General features: G+C 36.5%; 2 protein-coding genes across 3 annotated transcripts in view; both read right to left on the reverse strand.

The window, feature by feature from the left end:
• Positions 1-10,749, reverse strand: part of PDE327 (FAD/NAD(P)-binding oxidoreductase family protein) — a 38,924-nt gene extending 28,175 nt beyond the window's left edge. Inside the window, exons 1-3 of one of the 2 annotated variants that reach the window (XR_015975058.2) lie at positions 10,346-10,749; positions 6,056-6,118; positions 84-524 (exon numbers count right to left, since the gene is read on the reverse strand). Coding sequence is in view for 1 of the 2 variants with exons in the window: in XM_008810356.5 (XP_008808578.2) it covers positions 84-524; positions 6,056-6,118; positions 10,346-10,672 (831 nt within the window). In the remaining variant the exon portion in view is untranslated. The remainder of the gene's footprint in view (positions 1-83; positions 525-6,055; positions 6,119-10,345) is intronic. The other variant, XM_008810356.5, reaches the window with a different exon arrangement.
• Positions 10,750-14,443: 3,694 nt separating this feature from the next.
• Positions 14,444-17,745, reverse strand: part of LOC103720588 (bZIP transcription factor 39-like) — a 5,644-nt gene continuing 2,342 nt past the window's right edge. The window contains exon 2 of the mRNA XM_008810355.5: positions 14,444-15,097. Coding sequence (XP_008808577.3) covers positions 14,655-15,097 — 443 coding nt within the window. The 3' untranslated portion in view covers positions 14,444-14,654. The remainder of the gene's footprint in view (positions 15,098-17,745) is intronic.

Here is a 17,745-nt window from a genome sequence, read left to right on the forward strand (position 1 = left end):
AAAATGCAACCACATCAGGACCACAAGGTCTTCATATTCCATGGTGATAACGTTGATGAAACAGAAGTGAATCGAGATTATACCTCCCCAAAGCAAAAATTGCTTTCAGATTGTAGAACTCGCCGAACAACTAAAGCACCAATATCACGCCCTCTCTGTTCGACTGCTTGACCCCTTTCTATTAGGGTAACTTCTGCACCAAGTTCCCCAAGCACAAGGGAAGCAAACAAGCCTGATGGTCCACTACCAATGACTGAAACTTTTGGTCTTTTGAGAAGTGGAAGCTTGTTAGAATCCTTGCTGTGAGTGTCTTGTCTCTCTTCCAGCTTCAAACCATTGTGCATTTGTTTACAATCATGTAATATACGAATCAGATCAGCAGGAATGTCTTCCTTGGGCATATACTCTATGACCCCCAGTTTGGATTCTAACCGATAGATGAAGTCCCATGTGCGAGGCTCCAAATTCAGAAGTTTCTTTACATCCATGTCCACAGTATAAACAAACTGAGGTTCCTTCAGCACCTGCAGACACATCAAGAGAGTAGGTTACAAGTTACAAATAAAAAGTGCAACCTACAACAGCAGACAGCTAACAAAGATACTTGGCCCTTTTCATCGGCTATTATACGTGCGAAAATTGGATTTCATGAAAACAAATAAGCAGAAGGACCTTAAGTCATGTTCGACAGTTCTATCTTTACCTAAGTTGAAACTTAGTTGGGAAAAGGCTGTGTAATTATGATTATGATTTTTAACTAAGTTGAAACATGTCTAGATATAACTGATAGAGGCCAGCACAATGTCATACATAAAGGCTATATTCATCCAAATATGTTACACAATACATACATATCAACTAGAAAACTAGTGAAGAAACAGAATCTGCTATGTCGCTCTCAAGCAACTTTTATAGAAAGATGGGTTAAAAAGGAAATACATAATTTAATCAACAAAGTTTATATCTGAAATTTCCGCTTTCTGCATGTTGATATACTTTTAATTGTAATAGAAACTGATGACTGAAAAACTGATGACCGAAAACATCAGTGCAAGTCCATACTGGTCTGAGTTCTTAGAAGTTTTTTGCTACAGATTCTCTTGAACCATGTGTATTTGAACTTCATGTTTTTTATCTTATACTGTCTTCACATATTATTCAACAAAAAAACCTGTGCCTAATAAACTGTATATACAGGGTACCTGCAAATTAGTATTTAAATTTTGTAGCATTATGCAATATATCAAACTCTGCCTTAAGATTTGTGGTAACAAAATGTACCATGTGAACAGAAGTCAAAGATTTGAGCATATTAGATCAAAGAAGGAAAAACAAGATTGTCAAATCACCTAGGTGGTCCTGGGCATTTACCCCTTTCAGGGGATGCGGAATCTGGGAGCTGCATGGCTTGCAATCGACCCTAACAGAAGTTGGCCGTGCTAGCCAGATAGCCATGATAAAGATGTGATTGCAGAAATGGAAAAGAGGTCCCCATTTCTCCATTGCAAGAACCACCAAAAGAGGGGGAAATCTCTTCAACTACCAATTGGATCCTTTGCCTCCTTCCCAGAACTCTACTCACCTCGGGCCAATGGTCCAATCTCCCATGACACCTTCCAATGCTTCACTATTATTCTCGTATGCCACAATTTAGGGATTGGAAGACAACCAGCTAAGAGTGAAAGACCCGAAACATGATGGAGAGATAGTAGGTGGAGGAGCTAGATGAAGTGGCCTAGTGTCATTTTAGGAAACATGCAGGAGGGTTGCCCTCGCTGGAGGCAATAGAACAATGACCGGGGGCTAGGGGTGGTAGGGTTGAGGCAGGGGCGGCCCAATACATTTGGGGGCCTAAGGCGAATCCAATGAATGAGGCCTTTTTTTTTAATAATAAATTTTTTAATAAATATAAAATATTTAAAAAATGATATGAAAATGGATAGCTATCAAGTACACTATTTCAACAAAGATACATGAATCTAACAAAAATAGGCAAGAAATCTTTTTAATTTAATATTATTTTTGAATGGAAGTGCAGAAAGTAATTATCCTAAAAAAAAGGGGCCATAAAACTGATTAAATAACTGAGATAATGCTTGGCAATATTGTTTATCATGTCAAGCAAGAGTGGAATAGGAAAAGGTCATCCCATGGCACTTCATGATCAAGGTAAAGAAAAGAATTTGTCCAGAGAGGAGCTTCTCTATAAGAGAAAGTAGGGGCATTATGGGAAATTGACTCTATCTAATTAATAAAAGTCTCATCCCTCCATCTCCCCTTCAAGTGAGTACCCAAGCAGCAACCGCAACATCACAGCACAGCAGCCATTCAACCCCCTCCCTCCTTCTCTCTCTACCACCCAAGAGGGGAGAAGAAACGGAGAGGAGAAAATTAAAAGAATCTCCACCCTCCAAGAAGTCCATTTCCAATCCCCCTTTCTTCCTGATGGCCCAGCTGGATCAGGAGTAATGTGAGGGAAGGAAAACCAAGACCAAAACCAAACAAGAGAAGGGATGAAAGATAAGAGTGGCTTCAGGCGTGTATCAAGCCAACCAAAGCCCTCCTCTCTCTCTCTCTCTCTCTCTCCATCCAAAACAAAACTACCGTCCCCAACTTCCTAAATTTCCTCTCAGCAGGCCAAGAAACTCTCCACCTCCCTTCCATCAAGGGGGAAGACTCGATATGGGGCCTTTGCTTCCTTTTGGTCCCGGTCAGACCCTCTCTCTCTCTCTCTCTCTCTCTCTCTCTCTCTCTTCACCTCCCGGGGGCCTTTCATTGGCCCGGGGCCTTAGGCGACCGCCTCGGTCGCCTAAGGCTCGGGCCGGCCCTGGGTTGAGGTCGTTAGTGAGCTAACTAATACATGGAAGCAGATGAAGATCCATGGCTACCATTGTCATTGGCCTCTTCCTCTTGTGGCGAGCAAAGAGAATAGCTAGGGGGCAGAGAATAAGTTGCCAGCAATCTAATCGGCAAGGTAGAGGCAAAAAAGAAGCAAGAGGGTAGAGGGGACGGAGGTTTTTCTTTCCTCGAAGTAGAGAGACTTATATGTTTCCAAGGTGTGATGGAAGATTCAACCAACAATTGTAGGTGAGTGAAGGTTGAGGAAGGATGCAAAGGATCTAGCAGTCAGAGGCAACAAACCATCTTTGGTCACTACATGGAACAAGGGACATGGAGACCACCTTTTCACTTGTTTTGCTTCTGCCAATCATTTTCTAGCCTTTATTTTGGATGAATGGCCATCTTCGTTGGGGAGATTCTCTCTAGACTACATGTTGCACAACCCACTGAATGCCCACCCCTATCAAGGCCCATATGAAATGCCTAGGCAATTGGGTCAGCACCCGAGTAAAAATATCATCAAAAGTTAATAAAATTATATATTTCCATTATTGAGTTGTATACAATTCAAAAAGAATTACTTCAAAGAATATCACGTTGAGAAACATTAAGGTTGTCAACCACTGGTGCAATATTGAATCTTTAATTTGTGTTACTCTAATTTTAGTTAATAATCTTTCTATAAAGTGATTTAAAGTACTTAAAGCCTCGTAAAACTATAACATGCTCAAGCAACTTGGCATATGAGGACCAACTAAATATGTTTATATTTAAAAAAATAATTAGTTAAAGAATTAATTCTCTTAATAAATCATACAACAAGACACTTGTCGAAGACAAAAGCGGCCCATACTAGCTAAATCGGGGCTTGTACTGGTCAGTATCACTGGTACTAGTCAGTGCCGACTAGTAAGATCAAACATGACTAAGATGCCTCAATTTTATATGTTTCAAGAACTTGGGGGCATGCCAGTGTCGTAATCTGCCCGAAATAGATACAGGGACGGTTGTACTATCTCGTTTCGGCAGTATTTAAAACACTATTGGATGGTATTCAGTTTTTTGGCTATGTTTCGTTGGGCATTTGGTCTTATTTGAGCCTTTTAGGTAAAATGAGCTCCCTATAATAAATGTTATTATTTAAAATTTTATGAAGATTCATTAAGAAAAAGGACATCTCGTGCACAAAACTCCCGCCACTATAAGGTCTAAAGAGGGTCAGATGTATGCAACCGTACCCGCATTTGTGTAGATTCATTAAAGACACAAAATTCTAGAGAATTGTTTCTTGGTGAGCTTTATTTGTGAGATAGTGGCAGATCCAAAATTTGTCAAAAAGGGAACAAGCAGTAGCTAAGCAATATAGTGCAAGTACTGACAAAGAAATCAAAAGAAATATAACAAATTACTAATGAACACATATATATAAAATAAATAAATAATAAAATTATATTGCAAGTACCATTGTCATCAGTACTTTCTTGCCATTACTTGGAAAACTCTTGTTGTCAATGTGGTAGAGAAAAACAAAATCAACTAGAAATATCAGGAGCCAGCAGAAGCCCCAAAAATAGGGGAAGGGCAAAAAGAAAAAGACTTGCATACCTATGAGCCTGAGGAGCCGGCTGTTCATAGGAGCACTAAGAAATTTCCATGTCCTTTTCTTCTTCTCTTTAGTGTGAAAGCCAAGGAAAAATAAAAGTGGCAAGAAATATAATAAAATAAGAAGAAAACTCAAAACCAGGGGGGAAAAGTTGCATGCTTGTGAGTATGTCACATGGGCTGTTGGGTTGATGCCTTGAGAAAGACACCCGTGTTCTCCTATGGTGGTCTTCTATGGACTAGAAACCTCCACCATCTCTTCTTCCTAGGTTTTAGGGAAGGGTCTATTGTTGGAAGAGTTTATTTAAGACCTTTCTTTGAGATTTCATGGAAAGCCAGAGATAGAGTCTGAGACCCTGAGTTGTAGAGAGTCCCATCATAACTCTAATAATCTTAACCATATAAAGATGGATTGCTAAGTTTATGTGATGAAATTTCCACAAAAACAGTACAATACTGGTTGGTAACCAACATTCTGCATCTAGAGGAAATCCTCATAACAGGAACCTCTCGATTTTAAGAATGAGTAAATCCTCATATTGGCTCCCAAATTATGGCAGGTTTCTCTGCCCCTTGCTCCAACCAATAAGGTAAATATCCCTACCCACTAACTGGTTCCAAAAATTTAAAGTAGACCTTCTCTTACCTAAATTTCCTTTGGAAAGAATGTGGAACCAATTTCATGATGGTTAGTGTCAAGATAATAGAATTTGTTAAAGCCTTCGCTTATTGTGCTATATGGTCGATGCCGCATTGATTGGAAAAGGCGGAGATTTTTATGTTCAAGCATACAACAAAATATCCTAATCCTTTAGCAACAGTTTACCAAAATTTGGCAACATTAAGTTGGCAAGGTCCATCAAAAATAAGGGCCTATAGAGGCAGTATGATACTTCAACGGTCAAGATGAACAGAAGACGAGCAAATTCATAACTGATGCATGCCAAATACCTTATAAAGAACAAAGGAGGGCTCTACAACTAGACACTACGAAGTTTATAGGAGTATGCCAGAATGAATGTGTGCATTATGGATGACAATAAATCAATATATACTCAGAAATATAATGATTGAATGTTCATCACGACAGTAAGATACTAGAAGCTAGGATAATGAAAATCATGGATAAATATATGGTACAATTATGCACATGCACTCACACAAACACATACTTTTATTTTATCAAATTTGATGTCTATGTCTGTGCCAGGATTTATTCCACTAGTTCTGCTTGTACATATCATACACCATCATACATAATATACACTCATGCATGCTCAAGTTAGGAGAGATTCTCCGAGCCATTGGAAATCATCTCAAATAACATGTGAATGTAATGGATAAAGAAAATGCATAATCATATATGATATACACTCATGCATGCTCAAGTTAGGACAGATTCTTCCAGCCATTGAAAATCATAACATGCGAATGTAGTGGATAAAGGTTGTCCAAAAAGCATATGTACAAAGACATATCATATTTTATAAACTTTAAGTTAACTTTCTTGAACCAAAGAACTTCCCAAAAACAGAGAAAAGATCGACCAAAGAGTGCACACGCATATATATATATATGCATATACGTGTATGTGTGTATCCAGTAAACTGACCTTTCTTGCGTCAAAAGACTTCCGAACAATGGAGAATGCTTCCTGAGGTAACATGGCAGCAACCTGCCGCAAGAAATATCAGCTCATCAGATGTTTTTGCAGCATAATAAGATAAAGCCCCATAACATAAACAACAGAAAGACGAGTTACCGACGCACCAGATTGCAAAGATCAAACAAGGTATAAACTTTTTGCTTCTAGTCCAACAAATAGACAGGAGTTTCCGTCCGATTGAAATTATCTTATTACATGACTGTATATAAAGTGTTAAATTGGGTCATACAGCTATCAAACATACCATGCTCCTGAAATCACCTTGCATAGTGAACCTTGTGATGGCAGTATCTCCATAATCACTTATTTTCTTGTTACTCCCAAGGTCTCAAATCTCGATTGTGCCATAGTGTCTGATCCACTTCTTGCACACCACATTCAACCATACCAGCATGGGGTATCGTCCAGGTCAACAAACAACGAGCAGATATGAGAAGCATACTGCATCTCATAGTGCACCGGTATGTGAACAATACAGGTCAATATGCAACTTGTGAGATTCCAAAACTTGGTTAGTCCCAAGGTTTAAGTGCTGGCCCACCATTTAAGGCTAGTACAGCATTAGGTCAGCATGGCACCCACTATTTTTTTATTATTTTATTAATTACAAAAGAACTTTTTTGTTTTCTGTCATAGACATGGAACAACCCCTGCTAGCAGCACTCAAAACCTTGGTTATTCGTAGACATGGAAATAACAATCTAGAACATAAGAATAACAAAAATCATATTTTGTAAGATACAATTTTAAATATTTCATTTAGCTCTTATTTCTGAAATTACAAATTGTCTATTCATAGACTCTTCATTTCAAACTACTTAAATTGTTATTACTTCATTTAAATGCACAGAAACCAAACAATGCTTATGGAACCATATAATTGTTTTGAAAAGCATGACCAGGAAGATTCATGTATATTTATATGTGTTGATTTGGACAATGCAAATTGGAATGGCCTTAAAAAATGATGCAAAAATATAAGGTGATATAACATACCAACAGAGGTACATAAATTTATGACAAAAGCATGCTTTATTTGATTAAGCAGCTTATTCAATTAGGCCTTAAAAAATGAGAATCTTATATGATGATTAATGTAGTGGGTATTTAATTACATTATTATAATAAAACTACACATATTTAAGGGGCAAGAGTAAAGATTTGAAGTCTAAGATTTTTCTTTCTTTTCTAAAGTCAAGCTGTTAAAGGTAAAAGAAAAAATCATGCAGGATATTATGTTTGCATCAGTTGAATATTCTTGAAATAGCAATGTCAGTTAGTAGTTAATCAAAAAAACTAAACTCACTTATTTGTACACAAAAAAAAAAAAAAAAACTGAACTCACTTATAGGAAGACCTTTGCTTGTGTTGGAAATAGTGAGTAACCTTTCCTTTGTTGGGGGAGAGGGGGGAGGGACTTTTTCCACCTCGGATGGCTAAAATTTAATGATTTATTGAAGGAAGGAAAGGTCTTACTAAGAAACACTCAGAAGTGAAGGCCTTCCAAGAATCTTTGGATATGAAATATGTTGCATGTTGTATACATATTCTTCCTTACAAGATGCAGCCTCTAAGACATGATGGAAAACTTTTGCATTTTTTGATTTGTATTACTATTTGAAACATGGCCTCAATCAAGCAAAAGAAATGACGTCGACATCATGGACTGCACCATTCCAAAGAAACAGAGAGGGAAGATCTGAGGACACCTTCCAGACCATGATAATATTAATTCATGATAATATTAATTCAAGATAATGACAAAGAAATTCTTTACTAGAGGAAGAGGGAAGACAATAAAGTACATTAGATTTCCAAGAAAGAGCTGCAGTAACTGGTCAAAGAACTTGAAGAATGAAGATTCAGTAATAGGACTCAGCAGAATCAATGTACTAAGGAGAGAGGTAATAATGCATCCAACTTCAAGCATTATTATGAAAGGTTTGGCAAAAATATTATCTAAATGGCATCTGATAATACAGATGATAAACAGAGATTGTGTGGCAGTTTTGAAGAAATGAACAATGTTTGAACTTTGAAGCAAACACTTTGTATATTTCAGGAAACCGAAGATCACAATATATGAAAGAATGTTTAAGAAAGGAGAAACAATCCATGCAGAATAGATAGGTTTTATTAAAAGGTCATGTGCTTCAAAAGAGAACAAAACAACAAGGTAGAAGCACGATTAAGCCATCAGCTTAGATGACAACTAAAAAGGGAAGTGTCGACCAGGACAAAGTCACAGCAACAATCTCAATGCAAGAATAAGGAAGCATAGTCTAAAATGGGAGAACCAAGAACTGAGAAAGCATGAGCTGAGTCGACAGGTGCAATCAGCTACCAGCACATTTTTTTAAAACAATGGTTATACACCGACACTCAAGTTCGGACCCGAGATCACTCATTTGGAAAGGAAGGTAGCAACCAGAAAATCAAGAAATTGAAGATCCTTAATCCGAAGAAATATCATCACAATTTTGAAATGTGACAGTAACTTATCACAGAAAAGATTGTTATTAACAAAAATTCAAGAGAATTCTTGAAAAAACCAACAATAAAAAATGAAGGATAGAAAAGTTGACAGTAGACTAGTAGGACCAGCTTAATTATAAGCGTATTTAAATAAAGAAAGGTAAAAGTTAAAAGCTTTATGTTTACTTAATTGTCGATCAAATTTTGAAAATGCTTGCTTTCATTAGGTCAAGTTATCACAAGAAAAAGAATCATTGATAAAAGAAGCAAATATTATTGGAATTCATCAAGACTAAACAAGACAGTAAAAAAAAAAGAACCTACAGGAAAAGCCACTTATTTCCACTAGCCATTTTTCTCAAGCAAAACCAATCACTTCCCTATAACAAACTAGACTAAAAGGATCTTCCTGTCTATAAAGATTGTTTCTCCTAGTGCCCTAGAAAATAGGAAGACCAAAAGGATAGTATAGCTTACCCATGGAAAATAATGCATCTACTTTGCTTTTGTGATAGAAGGCACAAACCAATGCATCTATATAACTCTAGAAAAAAGCATTTTAGGTGGTACCAAAGGAGATTGTCACCTATCCCAGCCATGGGATTGCAAAGAATACGATGACTTGCAAGCTATTTTTTTTGGTACTTTTTTCTGAGCCAGTAACCAACATGGATTAAAAGAGTCATGAAAGGATCAACAAGACCCAAAATTTTTCAAACATTTCAGAAATTTAAAATAGAGATTAAGGGTTTAAGAAACACGGAATACATCATGCAAGTACTGTAAATTTACATCCGGGCTTCTGTATAATTGCTTGAAGATTAAGCAAACTTCAGCTGGGGGAATTCCTGACTTGCCACTGTCTGATGCTCAGTTTGTGAGTTATACTTAGAGACTACGAAAAAGAATCATGCATTCCTTGTTCAATCATTGCATGTTATGTCCCAACTCTAGTTAGACACTTCGGAAAAGCATAGTTTCATAATCATCCAGACCTTCAAATCTCTTAACTTTTGATCTAATTAACCTTTTGTCTGTTTAGGAGCATCAAACATGCAGAAAAATCATCATGAGATAGCAGAATTCTTTCCTACCATTGAAGGGGGAAGATGATACAAGTGCATCAAGAAAGTGCACATTTTAAAAAATAATATCATAAATTGAAAGGTACACGTCACAGATCTTTTGGTACAAAAACAAAAAGCGGTAAGAAGCAGTAGTCTTGCCTTATAAAAACAAAGCCTACAGACAGTACAACTGCGCTCTTAACCTGAAAAGGGCACAAATGCATAAGATAATAAATTACCCTTTCTCCTCAGACCAAGACTATCTACTGACCTTCCGGTCATGGAATTATGACTTGTCCGTGCAAGTTTAGAGAATCTGATCTCCGTCACGGTATAATGTATGCTTTCAATAACATAGTAAAAGTATATATCCAAACATAAGCTCCAGATCAATCAGATAAAAGATAATAGAGCTGTTCTAGTGTGCTCAAATGCCAACAAGACCAGATATCCCCTGTTCGACTAAGTTCTATTAGAGTTAGCAAGATCATTTTTTGAAAAGTACTTGAAGTATCCTCAGATACATCCATTTTCTGCATTATTACAAGATTATGTTGAAATTTTTAAAAACAATTCATAAAATAACACCATAAACCAGAAAAACACAAAAAAGTTATTCGCCAATGGATTTCTCATCTTCCAATTAAACTCCTTTACATCATACATACAAAGAATCCAGAAGGACGAGAATTACCGGGAATTCGAGCACCTTGGCAATGGCTTCAAGAAGAGGAAGGGAGACCCCAATGAAGTCCTTCCCAGGATCCTTGTGGGCGGGGACGCCGAGCTTGGAGAGCCTCCAGAACCCCTCGGCGCGGTTCTTGATGTCGTTCTGGAGGAGCGTTTCGTTCATCATCCGGAGCTTCTTCTTCTCGGACGGGTACCTCTGCTTCCCGGTCCGCTTCGCGCACCGAATCGCGAGGCTTCTACGAGGAGACAACAAGGGTTTCGGAGCGTTAAAACTAGGGCATGCGTTCGGCCGCGAAGGGTAGAGAGGGAGGAGCGGGCACTTGACGGCCATGGCCGTTTGGAGGAGGCTGCAGCCGGCGATAAGCTTTGCTCGCCGATATATTACGGAGAATAGTAGTGTCACACTGTCACCGTACGTGAGAACTAATGCCGCAAATGGATCGGGTTGACTGTGACCCAACCCTCGGGTTCAAATATTCTACCCGTTTCGCACTTCATGTAGGGTCTGACATAGGCATATTTTAGATCTTTCTCTTAGCTATCAGGCTCGACCAACCGACCCGAAGAAAATAATCCACGTCGTTTCTATTTTTTTGTTAAAGAGAAAAAATGCTTAAATTAATCTCACTATATTAAAAAAAAGCTGGCTGTTGAGCTCATTAACTTCTCCAAGTAGATTTCAGTTACAGATAAGCATTAATTCATAGAGTGTTTATTATGTTAGCAAATAATTTTGTAGCAGTCAAAAATTAATTTCATTCAAAAGTAACAATAAAACCTTCTTCATGAAATTTTGTTAGTAAAGAAATACAGATGGTCTTAAATAGGATCTAATGGAAAAAATATTAGACACCTTGACCTTGGGCTAAACCAATCTCATTGATCTCGGACGTAAATCGAGGTGAACAACTTAAATCCCAGTCGAGTAGCCAACCAACCGAGGTGGGCGACTTCGGTCATGACCGAGGAGGAACATCAATTGAGGAGAATAATCAACATGTATCGACAAGGACTGATAGTCCTAATAACCGACAGTCCTAACAACCGACAGCTCTTACAGCCGCAGTAGTGGCAGTATCATGGCTTGCGCCCTACCAACGTTGTCCGCCGCTCACGCGGACTGGCTCCCACACCACGGCTGTACTATCGATTGGTATATGTTCATCATTGCATGCCACATCAGGTCAGATAATGACAAAATGAGCTTCGTATATAAAGGAGTAGCCCGACGAACCTCAGGTATACAAGATGTAACACATGTAATATTACTCACAGAGTCACACTCTGCTAAAATATCTCCCTTTCACATTGTTATCTCTCTATTCTGACTTAGGCCTCATTTGACAGAGCTTTTGGTGGGCCAGAAAACATTTTCTAACCCTTTAAAAGTACTTTTGAAAAGAATATGGGTGTTTGGTAAAAAAATTGAAAAGTTGTTTGAGCTTTGCCAGAAAGCTGAAAATGTCTACTTGAGAGAAGCTCCAAAAATGAGCTTATTTGGAAAAAATACTTTTCACACGCATTGAAAAGCTAATTTAGATTTATAAAATTTTTTTAAAAACCAAAATACCCAGTATAAAATCATATAATTACAAGAAGTGTCCTTTTATATCATAATGCACGAAAAAAGAAATCTGCAGGAACTCCAACAAACAAGAAACCCTAATCAAAATATTATATTATACTATAAATATAATATTTCATGATGTGTGTGACAATTTTTTGATATTTTCAAACTTATATTACCGTATTGGTATAGATGTGTAGAGATTTTTACTGGGCTATAAAGCTCACATCACCTCTTCTCTTTTTCTTTTAGAGTTACGGGTCGCTTGGTACTTGTCTATAGTTGGGATAATGAGTAAAAGGATGAGTAGATAGACCATCACTAATATTGGTTGGATGATTAAAATTTGTAATTATATCGATTTTGTTAATTGTTATGAATTGAGATTATTATTATTCAATGATATTGAGGTTGTAATAAATTTTCAGGCCTTGCATATTTTTCTAGAGCTGTGCCCTAGGGAGTATGCGGTCATGTTACATCACCGATTTGAGTGTTGGATGCGGGACGTGACAGAGTAGTATCAAAGCTTAAATTTAAAATTATTGGGGATCGTGACAGAATTGGAAATAGAACATTGGTTTAAAATCACTAGAGATTCAAACAAAAATGTATGATAGCTTAAGGTTATGATCCCTCAGGATATGACAAAAATAGTAAAAATAAATTTAGTTCTTAAGTGTAAGGTCACTAGGCATTGTAATAAAATATATGTATTGGATTTGGTATACAATGAATAAAAAAAGTTTGGATGTTTTATGCCTCTAATCATGATAAGAGAGGTTTAACCTAAAGTAAGTGTAGGATGATTAACCATGGCATACCGCATTAGTAGATTATACTATACCATGTTTATTTGTTCATATATTGTTTAAATAACTTGGAAGTTCAAACTTGATACGGGTGTAGATGTGATAGCACTTTTAGCTTTGCTGCTCATGATTATGGTAAAATTTGTACATGGGTCTTCCATAGTATTGAAGTGAGCTAAGAAAATTTTTTTATAGTATTATAAAGGAATGTTCTTCGAGGTTAAATATGTATATAGATTATAATTGGGACCGGTATATTTGGATATTGCACATATGTGTATTTTTATTGGTGGATTAAATTCTTAAGGCCATAGAGTATGCAAATTGGTAGAGAATTCTAATTATTTGAATTTTTATATTTGGATTGGGTTGCTAGATCTTTCTCTTAATTATTAGAGACAACTAGATGTGTTAAATTAACTCAAGTCTAGGTTTATGACTTGAGTAGTGATACTTTGTCATTATTGAAGAAGCCACTAGTAAAATATCATATTGAGTAGAGACTTCAGTCATGAGATACTTAAATGAATCATCATATATAGCATTGCTGATAGATATTAAGAATCTCGGTGAAAAAAGATTTGGAGGTTAATGGAGTTAATTCTACTTGTAATGATTGGCTTAGAGACTTCTAACCAATTGAATTTGGGGTAAATCCTATTGGAATGAAGATTAATCTGGATTATCTAATCAGATTGCTAAGAAAATTTAGGGTTAACCCATTTTAAATTAAACATACATATTTTGGATTCTAAAAAAGGTTATGGAGATTATTCGGCAACCTTAAACTTGACTAATGGCTTGAGTGTTGGTTATGGTAAGTACACCTTATATAAATTGAGGATAAAGAGATTTAGAGGTTTCGCGCTAGTTCTATTTGAAATTTTGAAATTTGGATTTTTTTTGTCCCGATGCAAAAAAAAAAAAAAAAAACACTCCTCTAAGCTATGTATAGAGCATCAAGTAAGCCTGAGAAATAGATTTCCAGCTAATTCCAAGTCACAAAACTATCCGTGCTAGGAGCCGGAATGGGCTAATCCCATAAGTTAGCGTGATAACAATGGAGAGATTAGAGAGGGAATGGAGTTATTCCATTGGCCACAAATTTGTGTTTGAGGGACTAAGAGTAATTGAGGGAATTGGGATTTATCCCTTCACTTATTCTGCAACGTGGAAGGTTTGTATCACATTGAGCCCCCTCTTTACCCTCCCCGCTCTACGCGCTGCTCTCCCAATTCTATTCAGCCAATCGATTCCCGTTCTTCATGCTTGCCAGTACCAAACAGGGCCTTTTTTGGCTCGCGAATAAATTCCAAATAAGTAATAAGCAAGAGATTTATTCAGCAAAATACCAAATTTTAGTTCACCTATAAGCAGCATAATTATTTTTTGATCAACAGGCACTTAACCACATTAACTCACATAAATATATTCGATTTGGAGGGTCAAATAATAACTTTATTCTGCTTTTGAGATAACTCTAACCCACCTCGAACTGCGAAAAAAGGTAACAACTATTCGTTTATTCCAAATTATCCAAGCTATTCTGGTTCATTCAGAATCTCCAACCAAATAGAATTACATATTATTTTTTATTATAAAAATAGGATAAAGTTGATACTGATAAATACAGAAAAAATAAAATAAATTCAAATTTTCCTTGTTCAGATTTTTCATATTCATTAACCAACAGCTCAATAACTTCAACCACAGAGAATTAAGCTTTTCAAAAGATTTAATCAGGTGACTTCTAGCATACATTCATCTCCCTGCCTCATTAAACAAAATCATCATATCTATGTTTTAGATGAGACAAGTACATGTATTAGCTCTAGAGATAAGCCAACCCATCAGACATTAACCATACTAAACTAACCCCATCAGATGCTCACCACAAGTTTCATATAATCCAGCTATAACTTTGTCCCTAACAGTTAGTTCACAAGATGGGGGCTGCTACTTTTGAGTGGGGGAACACAAGAATAAGTAACATACTTGACGCTATCCAGAAGCACAACAACAAAGAATCGAGAAAGAGACTTTGGTGACATCTTGGCTTCGCCATCCCCATCACCAGCCTCCCTAGGATCAGCCAGCACAGAGACCACCATCGAAGTAACAGATTTCTTATCATGAAAGTTGCTGCTTTCAGAATGCCCCCTAAAATGTTTCGTGCCATTGAGAGTAGTTCCAGTGAGTGGAATTGGCTCAGGATACATTATCCTCCTATTCTTCATCTTCCTTGGATGAGCAGATGGAGGAAGCTTCCCAGTAGCATTAGCAACAGAAGTATTAACAATTTTTGTGGCAGGAATTATGCCACCTGGAGTATCAAACTGGAATACTTCAGTGCACATGCCGGAACTTAGATTTGGACCTGCCAAAAGATACAGTCACAACATTAAGAACTCTGGCAAGTTACTGCAATATGATATACATGAGCTGCAGTATACTAGTTAAAAAAAAATAATCAACAGAAGGGTAATCTCCCCATGAAGCAATCAAGGTTTTCAAATACATCGTAGACCACGGGAAAGCAATGAAGTCTACAAAATTAACTATATTTTTCAGAAAAAAATAAAAGCCTGCACATGCATACATGCATGCAGGGACATGAGCATGTGTGGCACAGAAATGGTATGTATGTCTGCATGTGTATGAAGCAGGCAAGGTTGTGGGAACATGGCTCTGGGGATGCTCATGCGTTTGCAAGCGAGCATCTGTATGTCTGTACATAGGCACGTACACATCTATCTGTAATGTCTGTTTGCATGCATGTATTTGCCTCTGTGAGATCATATATAAGACCTCCAACAAAAGGAGCCATGATAACACTAATACACATGCACGTATTTGCCTCCGTGAGATCATGCTTAATTTCTCCAGCAAAAAAAGGAGTCAGGATAACACTAAATACAAAGACAGAGACAATGCTCAATCATGTGCTTAATTATGGCCATGTTGCATCAACTAAACTAGATGGATTGATTTACAACTTGAGCAACTCATATTTCATAATTTAAACACAACGCTCTACATGGATTTAGATAGGTGGCCACAATAAGTTGGAAGCATGAAAATGCCCAAGTTCAGGATTATTTGTTCAATCTTCTTCAATCGATGATGAATTTTAATGTACTACATATCAAGCTTCAGAATTGATGAATAAAGTTTTGAACTATATGAATAGATTGACAATAAGCACATAATTAAAAATATAATACATAAGTCTCAGTACAATTTATCAGCCAATTTTCGGGATCTTTTATGTACCAAACAGGTTTAAGGAAACAAATACTTCAACAGATTATATTCTTAAGTAATATCAGCATATGCATATCAACAGCACAGTTACATAATTGACTTCTAATATTCATATCCTGAAGGAATTTGAAAATATGAACATTACTTCATAATTTATGAATCAGTAACAAAACTTTGTCCAATAATTTATAAGCAAGACCTTACAGAACCTATCTATTTTTCCCAGGAATAAACAACATCAACAATAATGTAAACCTTCTCCTCAAGTAAGAACCATTAATATTGTAACCTATCTTTTTTAATACTTATATTGTCTAAAATAATCAAATACAATTAAATAAATCCTACAAATTGGATTGCATTTCAATTCTTAGGAGAATGCCAGTTGACACCAACACTCAAACTCATATCCCAGGAACTTAGAAATTTCCATTTATAATAGCCTAGGAAGATATCAATGTAGGAAGAATCATACTTCGAATCACACCATGTGCTGCATCAAATACTTGGCAAATACCGATATTTGTAGGATTCTTGCCAAATACCTTCTCTCTCTCTCTCTCTCAATGAATCTTGACCATTTAATAGTGGGTTGTCAAATGTCAATTGTATTGCATAGAGCATAGATTGTGGTCTATAGATTTAAATGACGACCAAATGAAGGTGCTTATGGACATTGATGTATAAACTATGGACTATGTTATGATAAACCATTATGCTTTTTAGATGAATTTTAACATATCTCTATTTGGCGTCCAAGGCATGCCGTATTCTATTTTTTCAAGATTTGCTGTATCAATGTATCCATGTCATGTTGTATATGTATCCCATATCCGTATATACTGGCTAATCAAAGAACATTTACAACAATTCTTTTTGAGGATAAACTAACACCAAAATGAGGATGTGGCAGACTTGTAGTTACCCCAGAAGCATTTCTTCACTCAACTCCAATTGAAAAAATAAAATTAATAGTAGAATTCAGTTTAGAAACATATGAGGTACAGCTACCAACACATTTTAAGGTTTAGCAGCCTCCTTCAGGGATGGCTTCTACTTCATAAACTAATTTACTCAATCTGCAATCTCATTTCAGGAAGATTATAAATGACGATGATCATTGCTGCATATGCAAAAGAAGCTAGAAGCATCCACCAAAAGGTTCCAAACCAGAAATACAAATAGTTAACCAAGGGCATTGCAATGTATATATGGTCTAATGATTGTTCATCATCACAAAGCATCATGTAAGTCCTCAAGCATAAAAAAAATTTACTCCTAAAGGCAGTGTAATCAAAAATGAAACTGAACTTCCCATTAGGCAATCCATTCCATACAAGATGCAGACATTAGTTACAACCAAGGGAACCTTACATAAAGAATAGAGTATGGACTTCTCAAAAGAATAAAAAAGAATGAAGGACACCTATAATTTGGAAGCAAATATCCTTATCACTTCTCAGGTATAAGTACTCACCAACTTCTAAATTCATAGATAGTCTTCTCAACTGTGGAAGATATTTTACATTGATCATCTTCATATATTATACATCATTCAACAAAAAATTAATTCAATTACACTTTCAATCATCTATGTCAATATCTCAGTTATTATATAAAATCATCCAACTGGATGATGATCTCTCAACTCTGATGCTCCACATGCGCAAATCCTCATCCTCAACTTTTGTGATACTATAATTCAGCATTTTCTTCTATAAAGCTTATTTCTAGTGTCTTGAATAAGTGTATGCGCACACA

This window comes from Phoenix dactylifera, chromosome 2 (assembly GCF_051530095.1).
Source record: "Phoenix dactylifera cultivar Ajwa chromosome 2, Ajwa_hap1_PhDact_Kaust_v1.1, whole genome shotgun sequence".
Classification (NCBI taxonomy): domain Eukaryota; kingdom Viridiplantae; phylum Streptophyta; class Magnoliopsida; order Arecales; family Arecaceae; genus Phoenix; species Phoenix dactylifera.